Source organism: Netta rufina, assembly GCF_964035555.1.
Source record: "Netta rufina genome assembly, chromosome: 8".
NCBI lineage: Eukaryota > Metazoa > Chordata > Aves > Anseriformes > Anatidae > Netta > Netta rufina.
In genome coordinates this window covers 10,268,466-10,292,914 of record NC_140131.1, presented here as the reverse complement: position 1 = coordinate 10,292,914, position 24,449 = coordinate 10,268,466, and the positions used below count along the sequence as shown (strand labels likewise).

The window sequence follows — 24,449 nt, the reverse complement described above, 5'->3', positions numbered from 1 at the left end:
TAGTCCTGCATCTAGCATGAGGTCAAGGCAAAGCAGGGAGCAGGGCTGTGGAGCCGAATTCCTCCTACGTCTTAATCCCCTCTGCCTTCCTTGGCAGGGTAACTTGTGCTTGGCTTTCTGACCCTTGCTCCACCCTGGCCTTACTCACCCCGTAAAAATACCCCACAGGCTGCTCCCCGCTGCCTCCTGGAGAGCTCAAATAAGGTGTGCACGCAAGAGGGAAGCCTGAGGGAGTTCCCAAGATTGCTGCTGCAGGAAGAGTCGTTCCTGAGCGATACTTATCTTTAGGATACAAGCAGCAGGTTGACGGTAAAATGTCACTAAAGGGAATGGCATGTGTCCCAAGTGTGCTGGCCACCACGGGAGCCAGACACATGGGAAGTGACTCTTGTCTTTATTCCATCCCTGGAGGTAGTTCCAGTTTCCTTTATTTACTAATGTTCTCCCTATTTCCCTTGACCTCATTTCCTCCGGCTTTTCGGAAGCAACCATGCAATTATCGCTCACTTTGGGTTGACCCTTGGCCCCCGTGTCCCTGCTCGCTGCTGCTCCGGGAGGCTTTCCTGAAAGCTCAAGTGCAAAATGCTCGCTGGTGGCCAAAAACCTCTCTTGTTGAGATAGAAGCTGGCTCTCGAGCACCACGCCGTGCATCAGGATTTGTCCTGAGAGCACGCTTGGCACGGAGAACATGGGGTTTAAAGACGGTCACAGCTGAGCTTTGATCAGCTCCGGGAGATACTGCTGTGGCTAATGTTCCCTCTCTTACCAATGCACCCCAGTCTTGTTAATAAATGTATATTTAACAATGTCTGGAGCGTATGAAGTGATAATAACTAAATCAATACCTCCCACATTGATTGTCCAGGATCCCTACAGCGTGACGCACGCAGCGGTGCGGTAATTTTCCAGCTAACTAGCACCCTGATCTACAGCCCTCCTATTGATTGGCCATTGTATCAGGCAGCCTCTGAGCGTTATTGCTTATCCCTCTATTCAGCCTCCTTTTCTGATTCATTCGTTTATTACTGGACAGGTGCGATTATCTCAGAGGCTTTCCGAAATTGGCTGATGGGGGTCAGCCATTTAGGCTTCCATAAACAAGCCATTTTGTATCTCCTCTAGCTGGTGCAGTGGCAAATTTTTCCTTTTCAGGCTTTGACTGTTACTGGGGTAGGACGGGGGATGAATTGGCCTTTGCCTGAATCTGCTCAAGCAACCCTTCAAAGGAGGAAGCATCCTTCCACAGACAGTAATGGGAGAATTTATTAGGGGTTGAGGTTCCCGCTTGCCACCTGCTTCAGGCAAGAGCCGCACTCGCTGCCTTTAAAGTTTGGGTACCCTCATGCATGCAGAAAGGAGAAATAGATTCCAGAAAGTCAAATTCAACGGCAGCCTTCATCCAGCATCAGCTTGTTGACAGGCCAGACTGGAAGGGAAATGATTTTCTCATCCCGCAATAATCTTCAAGCTATAAATAAATAATTCTGTTTCTCCCTCAGACAAAACTAACAGCTTTCTGCACTTTCTTTGAAAATACTGACAACTCTCCCTGGAGGGTCAGAACCCAAACTGGGATCTGATGATAATTTATACCAACAAGTAGGAGCAAGTGGATGTTTCACAGCAGGGAGCTCTGTTTCCTACAGAAGCTCTTTCGTTTTGCTCCAAGGAGTATTTATTGATACCAAGATTTGAGTGCAGCGTCCCTGTGCCCACCCACGAGGCTATCATGGGACCTGTATTTCTTGGCCTTTTTTTTTTTTTTGCCGTTTTAAATTTTTTACTATTTCCTAGTAACTCATTTGCAAGGAATCTCCGTCTGATTAAGGTCTCTGCTCTGAATTCCCAGTTAGCTCGTGCAGTGTGTGATCTGCACAAAGGTAGGAGTGAAGCTGGAGGAGCTTTACGGTGCTGCTACTTAACCACAGGCACCCCTGCAACTCCACTTTCTTCTCAAGTGTCATAATTAGAACAACCATTCAAGATCTTTTTGACTAGCTCCATTCCCAGTGTGGTACGTGGCCGCTTGCTTTACTCACAAGACCAGGAATTTGCTCTGTTCAGGCTGTGTGGGAGACACCCCAGGTCCCTCCCTGAGTGCTGGGGACAAGCGACTTACCGAACAAAGGAGCGGGTGAGTGCATGCAGTGCGAGTGCTGAGGTTGCAGCTCGCTTCATTGTTCGTAGTAATTCCCCTAAAGCCAGGTTTAGCTACCTGTTGATGAATTATCCTCTAAAAAGGTGCAACAGATGGGTACTACCGGGGTTTATGTTGTGATTGACGCAATTTCTGGTGGCGAGGTATTCTTCAGGTTCTTCCAGTGTCTGCTTGGACTGGCCTGAAATTCACTGACGTAAATGCAAATTGCTGTTTTCTTTTGTGTTTTTGTTTTTCCACTAGGGTGACAGCCTTAATGTCAATGCAATGCTCTTAAAACCTTTCCTGGGGAATGTTTCAGGGCCCGTCCCTGTATCTGCACTGTGTAGGAATCAGATTTTGCAGCATGCTGGAGTGACACATCCTTGTCCCTAACGTTCCCCGCATCTCATTTGCTAAGCGCTCCTGTCTGCCCTTGCTTTTAGGTTGGCAACTCGCTTTTTTTCACCAGCCTTGCAGAACCATGAAAATACACTTGCCTGCCCTCAGCACAGTGCCTCTATGACAAAAGAGATAATGCTGCCCATCAAAACTGACCCTAGAAAATGGGAAAGCAGAGGTTGTAAAGCTGCGTTTATAGCTGCCTGTTGGTACAGCGTCTTTTGCTTTTGGCTTCTCCTTCTTTTCAGTATTAGAAACCAACGAGCTAGGAGGTTGTTTGATGCGAAAGCACTGTGTTGATCCTCTGTAATGAGCTGATTTTGTGTTTCTCAAGGTTGATGGTCAGCAGAGGCATCTGTTCTCTAAGGGAAGAGCAGCTCCTATTGCCCACACAGAATTAGCTCACCAGCTTGGGGCAGCACACGAAGCCTTGTCCAAAGCATTTGGCCCCACAGAATCTCTTACAGGAGACAGGAAAGGAGGCAGAAAATAAAAATAAACAAACAAACCAAAAAATCCATTATTTAAGTGTCCGCGTCCTGCAGAAACTTGCTTTCTGTGATGTTGGCAGCCCCAGCCCCGTTGTGTTCTGTCGCGACGTGTTTGCAGCTGTTTAGTAGCAAACCTCAAAGAATTCACACTGGGCTTTTCAGCAGCTCGTTTTCAATGCAAGTTTAAATGTTGCAATCTCCTGTGCAATACCCGCTGTGAGATCCTTTTTCCCCAAACTCTCAGCAATCTCGTGTGTGCAGTGATGCTAACGCTCCATCATCTTTTGCAGAATTACAGAAGACTCCGCAGTGACAACATTCGAAGCGTTAAAGGCTCGTGTCCGTGAGTTAGAAAGGCAGCTCTCCCGTGGGGACCGCTATAAATGTCTCATTTGCATGGTGAGTAGCACTCCAGTTGTGGTAATGAATCAGAAATGTTTTGGTATCTCTGCTGAGGAGGAGAAAGCTTTTTCCTTTTTCTTTTTTTTTTGGGGGGTGGGAGAACTCACCTTCTTCCCTATACACCAAGAATAGTCTCTCTTTCCTTTTGAATATAGGTGCCAGGTATTAGCAATTGCCATTTCCATATGTATTAGATGGCTCTTCAGTTTTGTAGCCATCCATCTGTATCAGAGGCCACAGAAACCTCAAGACTTTCAAGCTAACTCTAGCAAACTCCCAGATATTGGTGTTCTCTTCCTGCATGTTCAAATTTGTATACATAAAGGAGTAGAATCCATATGAAGCCCCCTGTATGATTTGAGACCAGGAACATCGCCTTAGTATTTAAAAGTTGTCCGTGTCCTGCTTGCTCTGTGGTGAATCTGTGGCCTCCCTAAAGAAAGGCAGCAGCTCCCTCTGATGGTCTGAGCGTGCAAAGCTTTGCATCTCCTGCTAGATTTTCATTCTGCTGAGAGCAGGAGAAAATTCTGCTTGGCAGAGGGCTCCCTCTGCAACTTCAGCTTGATGCATGGTGCTGTCTCTCCCACTCACGACTTGTAGGCATGGGGATAGCAGTTCCCATATCTCATCCCATGGAAGGCACGACAGTTTGCTGCTCATTTCCAGAGGTTTAGTAGCAATCATGGAAAACACTTGAGAGTGCGTGTCTGCTGAAATAACATCAGCCTTCTTGGGATATAGTTAAGCTGTTGCTGCAGAGTAGGGAGTTGTGATAAGGGTTAATCTTACCCTGTCGCTGTTTGTTGTTTTTTTTTTTTTTTTTAAATATGATCTGGTGACCTTTCTGATGGGAATAATGGCAGGTGGCCACAGCAACTTCAGATGCTCTTGTGATAACTGTGCTGAGCCAGGTCACCACTTGAGTGGATTATGGGCTTCCAACAGGAGTTCTTGGAAGCCGGTAAAATGGACTGCAGGAGACTTCTGCGTCTGCTACACAAACATTGCTGTCTCTGCTCTGTTCTTACGTGCAAAGTCAGCAGAAGTTCGTTAATGCAAGACCCTCTTAATTCTGCTTTGTTTTTCTTTTGTCTCACACCTCATGGTAGGCCAAGATAAGATGTATGCTCTCTTGTTATGCTGTTAAGTTGCCTGTAGTCTGATGGCATACCCACAAAGGAGGGTGCTGTGGTGGGGTTGGGAACAAAGAATCAGTAGATTCCTGCTTTGGAAGTAACCTGTTTGCTTCTTTTCCTTCAGGACTCTTACACAATGCCCCTGACTTCCATTCAGTGCTGGCATGTGCACTGTGAAGAATGCTGGCTGCGGACTCTGGTGAGGCTCTTGGCTACTTTCTAATTGACTTACAGACTTGTCCCTCTCTTCTGGGATACTTTTATTTTAAATCACAATGGGGAAAGATGCCTTTTGCTTTATTCTAAACAATTTGAGTGCTGTGCATGCAAACTTCCCGGTCTTTGCCACTTAACACCCCATCCCAGCTTTGACTTCAGTGAGTTTAGTTTGAGTCATCCTTACCAAAGTACAGTCCTGCTCATTGCTTGCTCCTCTGCTGCTGTGGGGAGGTGTAAGAGCTCTGTGCTGGGTACAACCTTGCCTTACAGTAACGCCCAGGGAGGTATCCATGCAGAGGTAAGGCTGTGGGACTGGAGGCCAAATCCACGGAGATCTCATGGCATGGGTGGCTTCTAGGAAGCCTGATATTCACTTGAAGCAAAGGGGATCATCTTCAGGGAACATAGCACGGACAGGAGCTTTTACAAATACGAATCTGTGTTTCTCAGGTTATTTGAAATAGCACTGTGCAGTTTCCAAGCATATCCCATACTGTTTGGAAGATTGGGGATTACCTTGAATGCTGAATAGGTGACCCAATGCGGTAGTAATTTATATATGTGCTGAAGGACATCAGGTTGAAATTTAAGGTGTTATTAAATAAAGTGTTTTCCTTTCCTTTGTTAAAACCATGGGCTTTATAATCAGCCTTTCATTTCCCCTGCGCAGTTGATTTTCAGGCTCTCGTTTCACTCAGGTTGGGGAGTGGAAAACAGTCAGTGGTGCTTTCCAGTTCTCTTGTTAGCAAGATGATACAGTGTTGGGTTGCAAAAAATGTAAGGGAATGCCACTCCTAAAAACTGTTCCTGTAAGGCATTACAAAATCTGCTTTATGGAACACGTTGTGTGCTTGGAATTACGATTAAGCCGATCATGCTCCTTTAAATCCTGCCTATTAAAAGTCTTGTCCAAGAAAAGTTACCAGGATGGTGAAGTGCCTGTGGGCTTGAGTACTAATAGCAACTCAATAACTTGGCCATCCCTTGGGCTGTATTTTATAGGTCTTCAGCTACACCCCATCACTCCTTAGATTATACAAGCCTTTGTAAACATTTTAGCAGCATGTTATAAAAGACACATATGTGGCTACGTAGCTGTGAGGTGTTTGGGTGAATGTGTGCTCTGCCACCTTTGCTAAGTGACGAGTAATCTTGTTCTTCTGCGGTGCTACAAGCAGAGGACAAAACAATAATTTCTTTTTCGTTTTCTTTTTTTTTTTTTCTAAAGCCTTTGCTGTCTCTTCTTCCCAGCAGCCTTAAGTGATGTTTTAAATCTGTCACAACAATTTCCAATTGTTCTTAGGCTCAGCAGCAACTTAGTTCAACTTCAGCCAGGCCCCTTTGTTTCGCATAGGGTGGTCACCGCTGCCAGTAAGAACTGGAAAACCTCGCTCCAGGTGCTAAGAGGCTGGCATTTACCCTTGCAAAGGGGAGCAACCTCCCCTCTAGGTACCTGTGAAAGGTGGGGGGATTGAGCTGGCTCCCTGCTACCCACACAGGGCTCTTCTGCCGACCACTCGGGCGGGATGGGAGCAGTCCAGCACAGCGTCGTATTAGGACTTGGCACTTGCATAGGGGAAGCAATTAATAAGTGGCTACTCATGTGTTCCCCAGTCCTAGCCTCTCCCTGCAGCCCCCAATTTATTAAACCAGGCCTTTTCACAAGGCGTGCTTGCACTCTTTTTCCCGTCTCAAAAAAAAAAAAAAAAAAAAAATCTCCCAGCCTGGGTTCGCATGTTTCTAATGTAACCATTAAAATGTAGCCCGAAGACAGCAATAAAAACCCTGGAACGCCTTGGTGCTTTTGTGTCTTGATCAAAGTCAATGTGTGTAATCTCGTTAAGACTGCCCTCCTTCCCCCCTCCTTTTTTATGAATTTAATGGCATACAGCAGCTGGGCTCGGTGTTTAATGCTCACCAACCTGCATTGTTCTAATTAAGGTATCTCCTTTTATTTCGGGCACAAAAGAGACTCTTGTTTTTTTTTAACAAGCGAGGAGCTGTGGGATAGTGTGTGTAATAATCGCTGCCGTTACCTTTCCCTGGGTATAAAGCTGGCTCCCCGGCGGGGGCAGGAGGGGGGATCGGAGGGAGCCTGCGCGTGCAGCACACATTGCGAGGCTTGGCTGGGGGGAGAGGGGCAGCGTTTTTCTTCTGCTGTGCAATAAACAATTTGTTGGAGTTAATAGGACTTGGGGCGGGCAGGCAGTGGCGGGCTTCCGGCCGCTTTTGAACATTCTGGAGACCTGCCATCCCCGCTGCTGCAACGTCCCGGTCCTCCCGTGAGCCTGTTTTATACACGCAGCCCAGATCTGATACGGAATTAGGGAAGGAGTGTGGTTGTGCAGGGGAGGAGGAGAGCTGCACTGAGCATCTTGGGGCTGGAGGCTCACAGCACCTTGTAACAGGGTGTTGGAGATGGGCTGGAATTCGATGCTCACATCTGTCTGCAGAGCAGGGGAGCTAAAATGGGTTTTAAAAGGTTTAGGGTTTAAGTATTTCCTAGGATATAATACTGCAGTGATCTGAGTATCTCTGTCACCCTCTGACTTCCGTGGTGTCTCAGGGCACTGATGAGGATTAGATCTTTCAAGTGGCTTTCTGAAAACAATTTTTGGACTTCTGGCTCTTGGCATCCAGTCCCAGATTAGTCCTGCTCTGTTGCTCAGGGAGAGGAGGAGACGTTTTTAACCGCTGACTCTGCCGATGGCTGCTGGGCTCCCTACCTTTAGGTACCGTTACAGCACTCCCCCTCTCTCTCCTATTGCTCCTCTGGATTAACGTGGAGAAAAGGCTGGGGTCAGGGCACAGCTCAGGCCTGCACAGCAGAAAGGGCCCTGGAGATGGTTTAGGAGAACAGATCATGGTGCTGGTTGAGTCAGCCAGCAGTGCTAATAGCTGAGTGCAGACAGCCCTCATCAGGGTGGCCTCGGAGAAAGGGAGGAACCATCGCTTCGTCCAGCATCAGGACACGATGAATTAAGGGGTTTTCTCTCCTTCCACTTGCTCCATGAGCAGAACCAGTGTGCCTGAGGGCTGAGGGCCAGGGCACACACAGGCTTAGGGTGTGCCACGTGCGCTGAGCAGCTCACCAGGCTGAACCGGGACACAAAGCTTGAGCGACTGCTACGATCCCTTTTGGGAACCCCCAAAAAAGTGCAAGTTTTTCAAAAGCAGGAGAGGAAATGGTGTGGCAGGAGGGAGGGCTCCTTTCCCTGAGGTGGGTGTCTGTTCTCAGCTGGCTGTTGGACTGCTTCCAGGTGTGTGGGATGAACCCCCCTCTGGGAGAGGTTTGTCTGCCCCTTCTCTATCCTTTCCCATTAAGCGAGAGGGACCCTACAGCTATCCGTGGGTGAGATTCCTATTTTCCTGCTCTCGGGAAAAATGTTCTGACAGCAAAGATTGGCAGCCTGCTGCGGTGCTTTCTGGGGAGGGTTGGAGCCGCCATCCTTGGAGGTTTAGGAGAACAGGTTTGATGCACGTCTGTCAAAAGTAATTCACGTAGAGGTGATCTTGCCAGGGGAACGGGTTGGTGAGGCTTGAAGTCCCTCTGAGCTGTGATTCTGTGACCTCCCAAACCCTGGCATCCTCCCTTATGGAGTAAATGGAATCAAAGTGAGGTCAGACTGCTGTTTGTCAGTGGTTGGAGCTGTTGTTAGTGGGTGCAGGCATTCAGGGGCAGGTTTATTTGAGCAGGTGGGGTTTGCTGATTTCCCCTCTTGCCCGTGCAGCCAGGTCCAGCATTTCCTCTGTGCATGTGCTGCCCCCAGGCTTGTACTTGCCAGTCTCAGGCTTATTTGAAAATGACGACTGCAAGAGCAGGACAAAATCCCTTTTAAAAAGCCTTCATCATGGAACGTGCTTCCAGGGGATCCATCAATAGACACGTATCCTCTGCAGCTGACACATTTATACCTGTGGCAGATCACACGGCTAGTTTTTTAGCCTTTTAGCTTTTTCGAGGCTCTAACACCGTGCGTCCCATGCGGGCTGCGGTATTTTCGTAAGAAACGATGCGGACAGAGAGCAATCCTTCTAGGTAGGTGATTCCTCAGCGCTTCCAGCAACGTGGGGACTTCCTGAGTCAGCACTCACGGGGGGGAGAAGGGCCTTGACTGAGAGCTGGATCCTGGAGTTCAGCTCCTCTCCTGGCAGGAGCTGGCCCCTCCTGTCATCTCCCTGCCTTGGTTCTCCTCCCCACAGAACAGCTCTGAGCCAGGCTCGGTGGTGGCACCACGTAGGCGAAGTTGCTCTGTGTGCGTGTTTCTTTCTTCTCTGTGCCTGGTAGCACGTTCTGCTGGGAAATTGCCCATTTTTAGGCCCACAGGACAGCGGGAAGTGCCTAAGCCCTTCCTTTTGAGTCTTGTTGCTTTAGCCAATTTATAGCAGACGTCACGCAAGTTTTTTTTTTTTTTTTTTTTTTTTTTAAGAGGCAACTTTTAAGACAAAATACTCCCAATCCTTCCTGGCACCATGCGAGCCCTAATGACTTCTCAACATCTCAGCTCTCGTTAATGTATTTTTCAAACCACTACCCCAAGTGATTAGCCTGTATTGTGGATCAATCACTTGCCAAATTTTAATTAAGAAAGGAGGAGAAAAAATAAACTCCAGCCTGGTTCCAGCCCCTTTGCCTTGCTTTGTAACAGCCCCGGAGCAAACTTCTTGCAGCAGAGTTTTATAAACCCCTCAAAACTGGGGTTTATAATGGAAAAGCTGAGGTGGCCTTTACTCTAGCACACGCAGCTATAACACATCAAGGCTTTTCCATGAAGCGATGATGAAAGGAGCAGAAGGACCTGGAAAAAAAAAAAAAAAGAAAGAAAGAAAAGAAAGAAAGAAATGGCCGACAGGTGGGACTTATTATTGCACAGCATTTTTATTTCAAGGGAAAAGTTTAGTAACCCCAGCTGGCAGGTGAGCAGTGGGGGAGCAAATGCTTTTTCATTGTGCCTGTGCCAGCATGTGTGTATGTACAAGCTTACGTGCCTTTCTGCAAGGGAGAGGAGCTTAAATGCTGGTGCCAATAAATGTTGCACACCTCCACTGAAAGTCAGATGTAAGGAGCAGGGTTCTAAGCAATTTCAACCTGAAAAGGAAAAATCAGGACTTAGCTCTGAATTTAACACACACGCTGATGTGTGCAGAGGATGACAGTTCCATTTTAAAAAATAAAAAAAATTAAAAAAAAAAAGGAAAAGGTTTCCCCCCGGGGTCCGAAGTCATTATTTTTGCTTGAACTATTTAATACCAAGCGTAAGTACCAGGGAGACCTGGGGACCTGGGCCTCGGCGTGCCACACGCAGCCAGCCTGCTGCTCCCTCCGAGGTCCCTGGGCTTCAGAGCTCGAGATGAGCCCTCCCCGTGTGCAGGGGGAACACCACCCGCTGTGGTCCTACACGGCTGTGGTCGAGTCAAGTAGTTTTTAGAGGAATTACCGCAGTGGGTCGAGCTGCCTGTGGTTGGGTCCTGCCTTCTGGCGTGGCTGAGATCCTGGGGGCTGGCGGGGTGAATCCACCCGTCTTCCCTTTCCCCAGGGCGTGAAGGAATCGTGTACCTGATCCTGCTTTGCTACTGAAGAGAGAGACCTGGGCAGGGTGGCTTACCAGGGAATCTGTCCTTAAATTTCTGATGTTGGGCTGCTTCGCCTGTGCCAGGGAAGTTACCCCAGGCAGAAGGACCACAGGTCAGCCTGCAGCTCTTCCAGCCCACCTCCAGATCCCAGAATGGGGTGCAAGGTGCAAGGCAGGGAGACGGCAGCACCTGAGGTTTGCTTTTAGCCAAAATGAATGTCAGAGGGCTCAGTGCTCCTCCCCACCCACCTACAGCCAAACATCCCCAGGAATGTTTGATTCGGCTGCTCTGGGGGAGCTTTTTGGTGCTACCAGACTGCAGAGCAAACCTGACTGGCACCTCTTTGGAGCTGCATCACCCTGAATTACTCGCACCTGTGTAAATTGTCCCCACCTGGGCCTCTTTCCTCTGCATTCCCCTTAGTCCATGGAGCTTTTGGGGGAAAAAGCCGATGTCCTCACTGTGCAGGCGTTGTCACAGAGCCGAGGGGACCCTTTCTGGAGGATCCTTTTTGTAAGCTACAGCACCAGCTCTTCGGGTCGGGCTGTCCCCAGGCAGTGCTGACGCAGGTTGTGGTCATACCCTACTGCAAACCCCGAGGAGGTTGATCTGGCAGGGGCTGTGCTCAGCCCCGAGCAGCACGAGGCCGTGCTGGGGCTGCGGTGGGTGCTGGAAGCCAGGGCATCCCCATCTCCTGCGCTGCTGGTGCTGCAGGTGGGAGGCTGCCTCGCGGCACAGACGTCTTTCTGTCATTTTTCCCCTCACCCGCCTGCCACGGCTGCCAATCTAATGGTGACCAGCTTCGGCTGACCCCGGTCCTGATGCTTGTTACCACCCTCTTGCTGTCAGGCTGGGTGACAGATGGCACATCCACTGCTTTTTTACTCTGTGTAGTGCTCGTGGCAGCCTCCCATCACCGCAGAGTTGCTGCTTCCAGTTCACCTGGGCAGAACAGACTCGGTTTTCCTTCACGCCAGCATCCCGGGGGCTTTCTCAGGATGGCAGAGGCGCTCCCTGAGATGGGCAATGCGACCTCACCGGGACTGCTTCCATCTCCTGAACGCCGTGCTGGGGGTGGCCCTGCTCTCACCAGCGTCCCAGGCCGAGGGTAGGGTGCTTTGTGTTGTCCCCCGCTGCCTATCTGCTCTCACTCTGTCTCGTCTGCTGGTTGCAGGGTGCCAAGAAGCTCTGTCCCCAGTGCAACACCATCACGTCTCCTGGAGACCTTCGGCGCATCTACTTATGAAGGACCCAGCGGGAGGGCGGGACCCAGCTACTCGGCTCAGCTCATCACACCAAGGGGGAGAAGGACGGCAACAACAACAACGACAAAAAAAAAAAGACGTTTTAAAAATTAACGAAACGAAACAAACAAAAAAAAAAAAACAGAGACTCCAGGCATGGACTTGAGGACACAGGAGCAGCGGGGAGCCTCGGCTCCCAGGTCCCGCGTGTGGAGGTCTCCTTCAGCATCTGCAGCGGGCGAAACCAAACCCTTTGTTGTGAAGCCCCCTTTTTTAAAACCAGTATTCCCCACCCACCCGTTCCCTGGAGCTGGCTTTGCATCGCGGATGGCTCGTGAGCCCTCCTTTGGACTGTGTTGTGACCACTCTGACCCCAGGAGGCTGGGGAAGGGACCCTTGACAGAAAGATGTTAAATAACCTGTAACTTGTGTTCTTTGTTCAGTTTTTGGTTGTTTTTTGTTTGTTTGTTTTTTTCATTTGTTTTGGTTTGGTTTTTGGTTTGGTTCTGTTCTGTTTTGTTTTTTCTTTTTGTGGTGTTCTAGTGATAAAAAAAAAAAAAAGGTTTAAAGAAAAAACCACACCCAGGCAGAAATGAAGCACATGTAATATAGATTATATATGTTTACAATGTTGTGTATAAATGGGATAGACTCAAACATTACATACTAATAAGTTTCCCTTTCTTTTTTTTGGGTTGTATTTTTTTTAAAGAAGAAAAAAAATGAGCAGAGAACATTAAACCCATATTTTTCTTGGTTCAGCAAAGTTTTGGCATTAAAGTCATTAGTTTAAAAAAAGTATATATATACATATATATAATATAAATGGTTTAATGTTCTGTGGTGTATATTTCCTCATTCAGATATGAAGTTAACAGCTTTTAGTAATGGCTGTAGCATTGCCCATAACTTACAGAACTTATGGGGAGTAGAGGAGGTGGATTTTTGTCATTAGTTGTAGCTAATGGGGCTATTTATAATAGAATCATTATCCCCGGAACGACACGGCTTTTAACTCCTCGCCGGGGGCCAGGGCAGGCCGGGGGGCTGCGGCTCGGCCCCCTTCACCCTCCCCAGGCGGGGAAGGGGCGAGCAGAGCGGGGCAGCCTGGCGGGACGCTGCCCACCCTCCTGGCCATGAATCCCTGCCCGAGGCTCCGGTTTAACCCCCTTTCTCTCCTCCAGGGCCAGCGGCTCAGCTTTGCTTTGCTTTCCTCCCCTCCGGCCGAGGACTCCGCTCGCTGCGGGTGCCACGAGGCAGGACCACGGGCACGCTGCCGCGGGGCTCCCCGTGAGCCTGCCTCCTGCAGAAGAGCAGAGAGGGTTTGGGGCTGGGGCACAGAGCCCGGCCAGCCCCGGCTCCTCGTCCCCACGGGCACCCCAAGGCTCGCCCACGGAGCGAGAGGACGGCGGCGAGCAGAGATGCTGCCGGAGGTTCCCCACAGCCCCGGCTTCTTCCACGCGGTCACGCTTGTCCCCATCACCCACATCCTCAGCCTTAACCAAAGCTGCCATCTGGCCTCTTCTGTTGTTTATTTTTGGTTTTCAGGACCCAAGAAACAGATGCCAAGCCGCTTCCCAAGGCGAATGCTTGCCCGCAGCGCGGAGTGCTCCCAGCACAGCCCTGCCCCAGCTCACTGCGGGGTCCTTGGGGCTCCCCGAAACAGGAGGACGGGGAGCTGGGGTCGTTCATCTCCCCCTGATCCCGCAGGGTGACCACAGCAGCTCCCGTGCTGGCAACATGAGGCAGAGCAAGGGGCGTTTCAAGGCACCGCTGGGTGCTGGGGGCTGGAGGATGGAGAGGACTTGGCTGGGGCACGGCGTGAAGGTCCCCCTGCCACTCCGTGCCATCAGCTTGATGCTTTTTTTATAGAGCAGCCGTTTCCCTCAGTGTCTCCTCAGTGACCCCGGGTGGATCCCACTGCATCCCCCCAAACCCAAACCAACCGAAGGAGCTGTATTTTAGAAATATCTTGGCAAAAAAACGCTTCCCAACTCAGCTTCCTGGGGCTCAGCCACGTGGCAGCTGCTGGGGGGCCCTTGGGGGACCGGGGGAAGCTGAGCCGTGGTGGGGGGCCCCTGCCCTCCTCGGGGTGCTGAGGGCTCGGAAGGGGCTGTGGTGTGGGGCTGATATTGCCAGTGAGCCCCCAGGGCCAGGCAGGCACGCAGAAAGTGGAGAAAAATGGTGCGGGAACAAATTTGGGGTGGCCTGAGGGGCTGGGGGGGGAGAGGGCAGGGCCCCCACCTGGCCCTGCTTTGGAGGCAGGGTTTCTGGTGGATGTCGTGGACCAGCCGCGTGCTCTGTGTACCTGTGTGTAAAACCATGTGTAACTAGTCATTGTTTCTTTGTTTTGGTTCTTTTTTCTTTTTTTTTTTCCTTTTTTTCTTTTTTTTTTAATTCTTGTTTTGTTTTTTTTATTGTAAAGCCATCCCCTGTTTTCAAGGGGGGGGCCTGAGGGGGGGGGAAGGATTGGGGGGGAGACGTCTCGTTTTGTAACAGGCACCCGCCGCTTCCCCTCTTCTGTAACGAGTTTAAACCATTTAAAAAAAGAAAAGAAAAAAAAAAAAAAGAAAAAAAAAAAAGAAGATTGGAGTTACCTATCTTTGCCCAAAGAATCCCAGTTGCACAAAGCGCTATTCCGGTGTGTCGATGATTGTGTGTCGGTGTATATTATACAAAGAGGTACTTGTCACTCCCGTTTGTAAACTACATTTGACATTAATTAAACAAGTATAAATCTTCTCGGGCGCGCCCGCCGTGCTCTCGTGTCTTTCCCTTCGCAGGCGAGTGGGACCAGAGAACCCCGGGAGGTGCTGGTGGCAGCTCTGCACCCCAAAGGCGTGCCCGGACCCTTTTTGGGGTGCAGGACCCAAGGGATGGACGCAGGGGGATACCAGGGTGACCCAACCCCAAACCCTTTTGGGACCCAACATTCCCCCATGGTGCCCACCATGGCCGGGCCCCCAGCTTGTCCCCCACCCTGGGCTGGGGGTTCAGGACAAAGGGCACGGCCCTTGGGGTCCCCAATAACGGAGTCTCAGCAGCTGTGCATTATTTGGCCAGGGGAATGTGGGACGTGCTGGAGGCGCCCAGCCCCAACAGATCTATACGTCCTGCATTAGGGACCAGCGGCGCCGGGTAGGGTTACCCTGACAGCAGGGAGAGTGGGTAATGGGGGGGGGGGCGCCCCCAACCCTCATTGCGGGGCTGGCGCCGATGTTTTCGGTGTACAAACGGGTCAGAGGGGGGCTTCCAACCCCCAACCCATGGTTTATTCCCCTGGGACAGGGTGCTGAGCAGCAGGGGGGGTTACAGCGGGGGTCCCCAGGCCGACAGCCCCCACTCCCCATCTGCCTGGGCAGCAGGAGGGGGTTTTGGCCCCTCTCCGCACCCAAAAGAGGCTTTGAGGGCAGGGTGAGGGGCAGGAACCCCCCCACACACACACCTCGCCCCCTCCCCAGCAGGCTGCTAATATTTTATTTAAAATATCTTTAGGAAGCGGAGGGCCGTGATGTATCGGGTGTATTGAGAAAATGCTAATGTGTAATAGCGTGTGTCAGGGGCCTCGTTCATCACCCCGCGCCGCCTTCTGGGGGATCCATATCTAATTAACAGTAATGAATGAGGGAGCCCACCTAATGACAGCCCGCCAGTTTGTTATGGAAATGAGGCAATCCCATTAGGCAAAACACTTAATTAAACAAACTGCTCCGAGTGGCGGCCGGGGCAGGGCTGGCCCAGGCCCTTTGGGGGGCCTTGGTGCCTGCCCCCACCCTGCAACACGGGGCTGGGGCTCAGCAGGAGCCAGGAGGGACCCCGGGCACCCCCATCCCAGTGGGGGGGCTGTGACTAGGGCTAGGGGGGGCTTCACAGCCCCCCGTATCCTCCCCGGGGCTGGGGGCACCGTCACGGCTCCCCCCACATCGACGGGTGCAGAGGCAGCGGGGGCCGAGCAGAGATTTCCGATCAAAGCTGTGTACTTGGCTCCTGCTCTATCGACACCGAAGCGAGCAGGGCTCAAGGTTAATTCCTTATCAATACCCTATTGTCAGCTCATCCATCACCCGGGGAGGGCAGGGGCTGCCCGAGCCCCGGCGGGTTTGGGGAGGGTGACCAAAGGGAGCTGTGTGCGTCACCCCCCCACCCCATGCCTGGCTGCGGAATGGAGGGGAAGGGGACCCCAAGTTCATGGGAAGGGGATGGAGAATACAGGGGGGGCAGTGCCACCATCGCCGGGTCACAGCCACAGCCCCCCCTGCACCGCGTTGTTCCTAACTGCTGAATTTTGCCCTTGCTGGTTTCCCTTCCCCAGCTTGGGATTCGTCTCAGGAGATGCTCTCAGGCAGGCGGGATGTGCTGGGCTGAGTCACGCCACTGCTGTCCCAGCTTATTTTAATCCCCTCAGGGCATAAAACTTCCCCCTGTGGTTCCCCACACCCTCGTTTCTGTGCATCCTGCTCAATTCCAACTCCCACCAGCATTTGTGCTTCCCCAGGGGGAGCTTAGGGCAGAGCCTCAGCACCCCCAGACCTCAGCGAGCTTTTTCCCTTCTCCTGACAGCTCCCAGAAAAAGCAGCCCAAGTCCCCCTGCTCGGAGGACTGAGGGGAGCTGCTGCCACCTGCTGGGGCTCCCCCAGCCACCAAAGCAGGTTTTTCCTCAAAATAAACCACATTTCTGGAACATCTCCGCTCAGCACCCACAGCAATAAACAGGAGCAGCAGATTCCCAGCCCAGCACCACTGCGTTAATTCAGAGGTGTCTATTATGAAGTGTTTAACTGTTCCATAAATACCAGACTCACAGAAAGCAGCGTGAGGGCAACCACTAGTTAAACAGCCTTTCCCACCTCTGCCCCCTACAATCTCTCAGTCCCCCAAAGAGGCTGGATGCTCGGAAGGAAGATAAAGCAGAGATCAGCTCTCCAGGAAGGCAGGAGCACAGACCACAGCTCAGCACAGACAGCACGAACCACTTTAATGATGGGCTTTCTGGGATAGGGGACCACAGCTGAATTTTACAGGTCCAAACCCCAGAAACTATTTTTTTTTCTCCCCAAGAGAAAGAGCACACTGGAGGCTCCTACCACAAAGTAGCCCCAAGCAGCAAGGATCCTGTGCTTGCAGCCAGTTTTCACTTCAAAAAGTGAAGACTTGCCAGGCTATCAGATCCTTCTCGGTTAATTCTCACACGTCCTGTACACCCCAGACCACACCCGACACAGGGTTACTCTAAATAAGCACAGCCACACTGGCCTGCTAAAAACAGTTGTTCCAGTCACTGACCACAGCTCACCCTGTGTAATTTGCACGTGTTATGGTTCTGGTTCCAAACTTCCAAACGATCCTGGTGCTTCTCCAGAGCTCTCTCCCTGCCTGTGTTTCAATTAAGAACAGTGAGTGCTTGCTAATTGTCAGGTGACGGCACCCAAAGGTGGGTGAGTCAGGCACAGCAGCCCACAGGCAGTGAATGTCTTCTGTAGAAATCCTCTGTAGAAATCCTTTTTTCCACATTCCTGCCTCACAAGGGCAGACCCTTGTTCAAACAGGCCATACCAGAGCCCTCCAGGGCCTGCCCTGCCAATTTCTGACTAAGGATTTAAAGCTGGCTAATCCTGTCCACCACATCTGTAATTAGCTTGCAGTGCTGTGGCATGAGGTAAACATGTTATTAGCAGGATATTCTCTGCCTTTATCCCCCCTTCTCCCCCAAATGAGCAACAAAACTCAAGCATGGCTGAAGTGCAGCGCAGCAAGCTGCCTTTTCACTAGGTGGAGGGAATTCATTTCTTGTATTACCAGTACACGCTGCAGGGGCAGCAAAGACTGATCATCCGGAGAGAATGTTATGGGGGAAAACATTGAATTTCATGGTCATTTGTGGGTTAGCTGGATGGAAGTGATTTAAGAAACACGCAGTATAAATCACAGCTCCAAAAGACACTTTCATTTTTCTCTGCAGTTCCACCTTTCCGTTTCTGAGGTCTTCTGGGTTACAGCTGTGCCAGTTTCCCGGCATTTCTAGATGCACAACCTTGGCTGCTCAAAGAAACGCAGTAATAGATGAGCACTAATCCAAGAACACAAAGATTACCTGGGAGAACACACAACAGACAAGAAAGAGGAGAAACAAGACAACACGCATCCAAAAAAAAGGTTAACAGAATTTTTGGTTGAAGAACACAAAAGTTATCACAAACATTTGAGCTCCACCCCGGTGCCAGGGAATCAGAGCTCTGGCTGCCCTCTCAGCCCTTTAACAGAACCAAGCAGTGCTGAGAGAAGAGGGAAACCTTGCAGCTGCAAGATAAAAGAAATAGCAGAGAGGAAAACCACAAAGACATTGAAGAGCTGTATTGCTGTATCAGTACAAGGCAACAGAACGTGTACATTGGACATCTGGAACAAGGACACATGGAAAGCAGGGAACACCACGAGACAGGAAGAAACAACACTCCTCGTGAAATTCTGGTCAGTGACACCTCAACTACCACACCATGCTAGAATTTCACTTTCAGTTCTTTAAATTACTCCAAATCAACTTTTTGCCGTGAGGTGGCTGGCTCAAAGACAGACTGGAGGCTTTCAGCTTTGCAGCAGAAGCCAAAAAAAAAAAAAAAAAAAAAAAAGTGCCTAAGAAATCTCTACACTTTCCTCCCCTCAAAGACATAAAGGGAGAGGGGGTGGCATTTCCCATGTAATTTGAGGTCATCACGCTAACGAGGTGAGCCCTTGACACAGTCAGAGAGGAAAGTCACGCAGAGGTTGCTGTAGTAGGTGGGATATGACCGCATGTGGCTGACGTGAGCCGAATCTGAGAAGTCCACGGCTCTCACGGGGACACCGAGCCGCTGCCGGGCGTCTGCCATGTGCTTCACCTCGCGGGCACTGATGACGGTGTCCGCCTGGGAGTAGAGGTACAGCTCGGGCCACCGCGAGGGCGCCTTCAGCAGGGCGTCGTAATGGCTCTCGTGGATGAAGCGGGTGAGGGGGTACAGCAGGATCCGCAGCACGACGACCGTGGTAGCAAAGGCGAAGATGAGGAAGTACCTGAGCAGCACGTTCGTGGATACCAGGACAGCCGCCAAGGCACGAAGGCTTCCTCTCAAGTTTCTTCTGCCGGGGGCGCTGTCAAAAATGGTGCCCAGGACTTTGAGGTGCTGAAAGGGCCGCTGCGTGTGCAGCGCCTCGAGGATGTAGCGGTACAGCATGACGCCGCCGTTGCTGAAGACGTGGAACAGCACCGGCCTGTGGTCGATGCTGTGGGCAAAGAGCAGCTCCAGGAGCCTCCTGGCCGGGGTCCGGAGGGATCGGATGCCAAAGCTCTCGGAGAAGAACACCGTCCTCCACGGAGCCGTGTAGCGGATGACGGTGCACCCCTAGGCAGAACAAAAAGAGACCACCCAACACGTTTGGGCTGGGCTGTAAGTTACAGAGTAGGCAAGCAGCAGTAGAGCAAAACATGAACATTTCAGATGGATTTCCAACAGAAACCACAGGGCCAGGAGAAACTCGTCAGTGTTATTCGCAAATCACCAGTATGAAAGGAGCTGGGCCCTGATAATCCTTGTGGGTCCCTTCCAACTCGGGATATTCTATGAATAGGATTCCATAAATCATAACAGTACAAAGACTAATGAAAAGGCTTCTGCAACAGCAGCAGGCCTGGGTTTGATGACGTTCCAGATCCTTGCAAATCCTGTGCTAACTGGTACAGCCCCTGGGGGTGACCACCCACACTTAGCGTCAGTCCTCACCCAGGAAGAGAAAACAGGCCCTCTCCCCGACTCACAAGCCTCGCAGCATCAATCATTCTGGCAAGAACAGCCTGCTCTGATACACATCTAGTTCATGACACCAAAACAAACATAAGAAGGAAGTGGAACTTCTTCCTTTTCTTGGGTAGCACTCATTTGCAGCCGTCTTTTAAGACTCCACCGTGATCAACACTGAGATGATTTTCACAAGCCTTTCTGAAACTCCCTAGCTGTGCAACTGAGAAGCGTTGCTTCAAAGGAGACTCAGATCTGCTGAGCAGTCTGTCTTTACAGCTCAGACCTTACATTTTGGTGTAGATCAGGAAACAGAATCTCAGAGGAGTTCCTATATGGAGCAGGTGGAATTGCACTGATAAATGCTTTGGATCTTCCCTGTCACCTAAACACATTGACGCTACACTCTGACAAACACGAGGTAAAAGCACGAAGACAGCCCTTCCTCCCAGAGCTCCCCGGGCAGCAAACTAAGCAGAAGAGAGGATATCGAGTCCTTTAATCAAAGTTCTCTACACTGTCTTTCCGTGGTTGCAGCCACTTCCTCACTAGGGAGCTAAGAGAAGCTCTTCTGCCCTTTCCCACTACCAACACCTTTCTGATAGAGAAGTACTTCCACAGCAGCTGGCACGCTGCCACGTAACGTGCTCCTCACCTGATCGGCAGCATGTTTTACTTAGAGTAATTGCTTAACAATTAATTCTTTGCTAGAACAAGCCAATTCATGACTCTTATGCTGGATTACACATTAACAATACGCTTGTTAATGTATAAACTTCGCCATCTATAGCTGAAACAGATGTAGATAAATACAAGATTTCTGTATGCTGACAGACAAAAAAAGTCTAGTGTTTTACTGGGCCCCAATACCACAAGCTGGGGTCACCCAGGTAAAATACAGCATTAGTGAGGAGGAGCCCATAACTTAGGGAACTGCCATGTGGACAGACCTCTCTAGTTCAAAAACAAGGAGCCACCAGTGGGCAGGTATTTCTATGACAGGGCACCTGTTTCACAGATGGGATATAACAAATTGGAGCTGTGACATTTTTATGGATTAATTTTACAGAAGGGAAAAGCTGGCGGGATGACAGATGCTGATATGCTGTCACTCCTCAGCCTGGCTTTGCTGAGCCTGTGCTGTGCCCTGTCAGCTGGCAGTAAATGTGTTTTTCCCCTAAAACAGCTAATGCAGTTCACATCCTTCACAAATAATCTCCCAGCTTTAACACCCTATTTCAAGGCCGGCCCAGTGGTTTGCAGAACAGCGGAAAGCCTCTCCCAGAAGTGTTTTTACGTTGTGTGCACAAAGGTGACACCAGCAGCTACCAGATAACACCCCCTCGGCTCCTGGACGCTGGGAGCTCTCAGTGACACCCAGAACCCACCCGCAGCTCCCAGCGACCCCAGACAGGGCCGTTCAGAGCCGTTTCACCATGGGAACACGAAGCAGGGATTCTCCCGGGATGCGAGCAGAGACGAGGAGGCGAGCCGCTCACCTTCTGGCTGTAGATCGCGCTGTACTTGGCCAGGTACCTGTCCTGGCAGCCCGCCCAGCCCAGCAGGATCACCACGGGCTGGCAGCCGGGCTCCGCGGCGCTCCCTGGAACACAGAACGGCACCGTCAGCTCCCCCCGCTCACCGCACGGCCCCCACAGGCCCCCCACAGGCCCCCATAGGCCCTCCACAGGCCCCGTAGGCCCCTCACAGCCCCCCACAGGCCCCTCACAGGCCCCCAACAGGCCCCAACAGGCCCCCCACAGGCCCCTCACCCCCTGAGGCTCCCCCCTGCCCTTGGGGTCCCCCCCCCCCATGCCCAGCACGCCCAGACCCCGCTCCCGGCCCCCTCCCATCCCTCCCGGTGCCCACCGCAGGCCTCCCCCGCCGCCAGCTCCACCACGGCCGCCTCCAGCCCGCGCGTCCCCATGGCCGCCTCCTCCTCCTCCTCCTCCTCCCTCCCTCCGCTTCCGCTCTCCCCACCGGAAGCCCCGCCCTCCCCGCGCCTCCCGTAGCCAATAGGAAGGGAGAGCGGCCGCCCCAGCCTCGTTCTCCCTCCCCCCGCCCCGCCTCCCGTTTCCTTAGCGACGCGGCCTTAGCAACCGCCGGCGGCCGGGCGCCCCGCCCACCGGCAGGGAAAGCGGGCCGCCCATTGGGCCGAGGGGAGGGGGAGGCGGCTCGCGATTGGCTGCGGGGAGGTGTCCATCATCCTGAGGGGAAGGGGGCGCCCCCTCAGGGTCGGGGGCGGCGGCGCCGGGGGCGGAGGGGGCCGGGGGGGGCCCAGCGGGGTCTGAGGGGACGGGGAGGGACGGGGGGGGCGCAGGGGGTGAGGGAGGGGCCCGGGGTGAGCGTTTGGGGCTGGGGGGGCGGAGGGGGAGGGGTTTGGGGGGGAGGGGGAAGGGCAGGGTGAGGGGCGAGGGGCTGAGGCCTAGGGGGTGAGGCCTAGGGGGTGGGTGAGGGGTGGGTGAGGGGCTGGGGGGGGTGGACACGGCTGTCAGAGGGGGTTGGGGGGGGGTGGCGGGCACTGGGGGGCACTGGGGAGAGTGGAGGGGCTGTGGGGAGGGGCAGGGTGCCCAGGCGAGGGGAGGACCCTCCGGGGCAGCAGGCTTCGGGTTTTGCCCAGGGCCTGTGGGGCCTGGCGGTGCGGGATCCAAAGGTAGCTCCACATCACCCGGCCTGCCCGCGGGTCCAAGGCTGCGCCTCACGCCTGGCAGCGCCAGCCTGCCTTTGGGTCTGGTTTAGCAGTAGGTGGCATGCAAACAAGCTCCGAGCTGCCCCGCCGCCCCTAAAATCGCTCGTGTTTTTCTTGGCAGGAGAAAGGAACTGCCCTGACCCCAGCCCTGGTGTGATTGTTAGGTCCAGTGGGCTGGGGAGGCAGCCCAGCGCCGGTGAGGGCAGAGTTTGGAGCTAGCAAAGAGGAGTTATGTGTCGTTTTTAGCACAGACAAACGACTCAGGCAAGTCATTTAACTGCCCTGTATGTATCTGTGTGTTCCCATATGTAAAGTGGCAGTAATAAAAATACTCGGGTACGTTTTCAGGGTGCTTTGCAATGTCAGCTTAAAGAGCACTATGTCAGCAGATGCTGTCATTAGAGCAGCCAGGGACTGATACCGCCGTATCCTCAGAAGTCTCGTGATCATTTTTTCAAGCTCATTTTTCTTCACCGTTGATTCATGGGCAAGCTCTTTGTATCAATAAAATCCTCATGTCTTAAAGCTGGTGCTGGTTTTTCTGAACAGTGGAAGCTACTGTAGCTTTAAAATAAAAATAGGGCAGCATTACACCACCAGCATCTCAAACATAAATATGGAAACATTAATTTAGAATCAATTTTAGGATGTTTCAGACTGTAAAGTTCTTTTAACAAGATCTCTGTTGAGGACAGAGGAGCACTTTATGGGACTGTAAATTTCATGCAAACAGTCTCAGTGAAATACAGATTCCCCCTACATACTAGCTGTTCTCTCAATATCAATCATATGCCTTGCAAGTAATGTTTCACAAATATTCTGTAAATCACGGGAAAATGCTCGCAATAATGTGAAATATGACTTTCACTTGACTGTTTCACCAGAGGCCCCTAACAGGCCATTCTCCTGTCAGCACTAACATTTGTTATGGCTAATAACACTTTCAATCACAACTATTTTGGGAAAATGGATTTATTTTAAACCTGCTTCCCCGCAAAGGAGATCCTGAAAACGCCCTGCCAAGGACACAGGCTCCTTTCAGAGCACAGACCGTTAATTCCCAAATGAAATTTCATCTCATCTTAAGTCTCAATCCTTGTGTCTTGGCCAACTTTTTGAAGTCTTTGTTTGTTTGTTTTCCGTCACTGAGATACTTTTCACCTCTTGGTCATTGTTTTCAGCAGGGTTCAGATAATAGCAATAGAAAATTATTTTGAGCATATGTCCTGGGGATATTTTGGAACTTTTTTGGTACTTCGCTCCAAATTCTTGAGGAACAGGCTTAAGAACTTTGCAGATAGCTAATTGTTAATCTTGGTGACTTGGATTATATTGAAAGAAACTTCTTATTCTGAAACCCGGGAATTTTCTGTCATTTTAAATTTTTTGGCAGATAAACTATACTTTAAATAAAACCTGAAATGGTGCTTTTCTTAGGTAGCACATACACGTCAGCGGAATTCTTGACTACACGCATGAAGGGAGGGTTTAGTTCTCTGGTGTTTCATCCCTCTACAAAGTGCACGTTGCCGTTTGTCAGGTTGGAATAGGGGGAGATCCTACTGAGGTAAAAGCAATTTACCAAAGTAATTTGGTAAAACACAGGTTGCTTTGTGGGATTGAAGGAAGTGCAGACAAGGGATGTTTGTGGAGCTTTGTCTTCTTGCCTATAGTTCTTATTATTTCAGTCCTTAGATTTTTTAATGATGGACCACTGAAAACTCGGAATGTGCACATAGAAATTAGAAAAGGGAAAAAAAATAGCAATTTTTCCACCATGCCAAAGGGTCCCAAGCCATTTTGCCACTGCCCAGGGCAAACCTCCTCCTGGAATGGATGTGGGCCCAGCCCCAGTGACTCGCTGCACCCTGTGGGTGAGAGCAGGCTGCGCTGCTGCACGCTAACAGGCATTTACAGCCCCCTTGACCCTGTCACTCCCCATAAATCCATACCTATTTGTGCTCTCATTTCACTCTATTTACTCTCTGGTAGGTCAGATATGAGATGCAGTGTTCATATCATGAACCTAGCAAGAAACCAAAGTGGGGGGAATGAGTAACATCAAAATGACTTTATTAACACAGCGGAGAAGAGAGTTCCCGTGGTGAAGCCAGCTGCCCTTGGAAAATAATCTCAAGTCTATTGCGGATTCTCTGTGCAGCTTCAGGCTTACCAGAAACTCTCCTTTTAGCTCAGTTTTGCTATCTATGAAACGAGTATAAAGGAAAAAGATGTAATAAATGGCTAGTAAGTGCTTTTATATTAATATTTAATTTGTCAGAGAACATTTTAAATGTGATTCTGGTGGTAATTCCTCAATATACACTTTTTCTGTCTTTAAGGCCTTTTTTTTTACCTTCTCACTTTTCTCTAGGCAGAAGAGATC

General features: G+C 51.0%; 2 protein-coding genes across 8 annotated transcripts in view; one reads left to right on the top strand and one right to left on the bottom strand.

Moving 5' to 3' along the window:
* The window catches only part of RNF220 (ring finger protein 220), a 186,339-nt gene extending 174,051 nt beyond the window's left edge, over positions 1-12,288 (top strand). For all 7 annotated transcript variants that reach the window (XM_084291013.1, XM_084291016.1, XM_084291015.1 and 4 more), the window contains 3 exons: positions 3,321-3,429; positions 4,693-4,767; positions 11,536-12,288. In XM_084291013.1, coding sequence (XP_084147139.1) covers positions 3,321-3,429; positions 4,693-4,767; positions 11,536-11,607 — 256 coding nt within the window. In that variant the 3' untranslated portion in view covers positions 11,608-12,288. The remainder of the gene's footprint in view (positions 1-3,320; positions 3,430-4,692; positions 4,768-11,535) is intronic.
* Positions 12,289-16,663: 4,375 nt separating this feature from the next.
* On the bottom strand, positions 16,664-21,317 carry TMEM53 (transmembrane protein 53). The gene is made up of 3 exons (XM_084290814.1): positions 21,244-21,317; positions 20,874-20,977; positions 16,664-18,981 (listed from the first exon to the last, which is right to left on the bottom strand). Exons 1-3 carry the CDS (start codon positions 21,299-21,301, stop codon positions 18,319-18,321), a joined length of 825 nt encoding a protein of 274 aa, XP_084146940.1. The 5' UTR covers positions 21,302-21,317; the 3' UTR covers positions 16,664-18,318.
* Between the last annotated feature and the right edge of the window lie 3,132 nt (positions 21,318-24,449).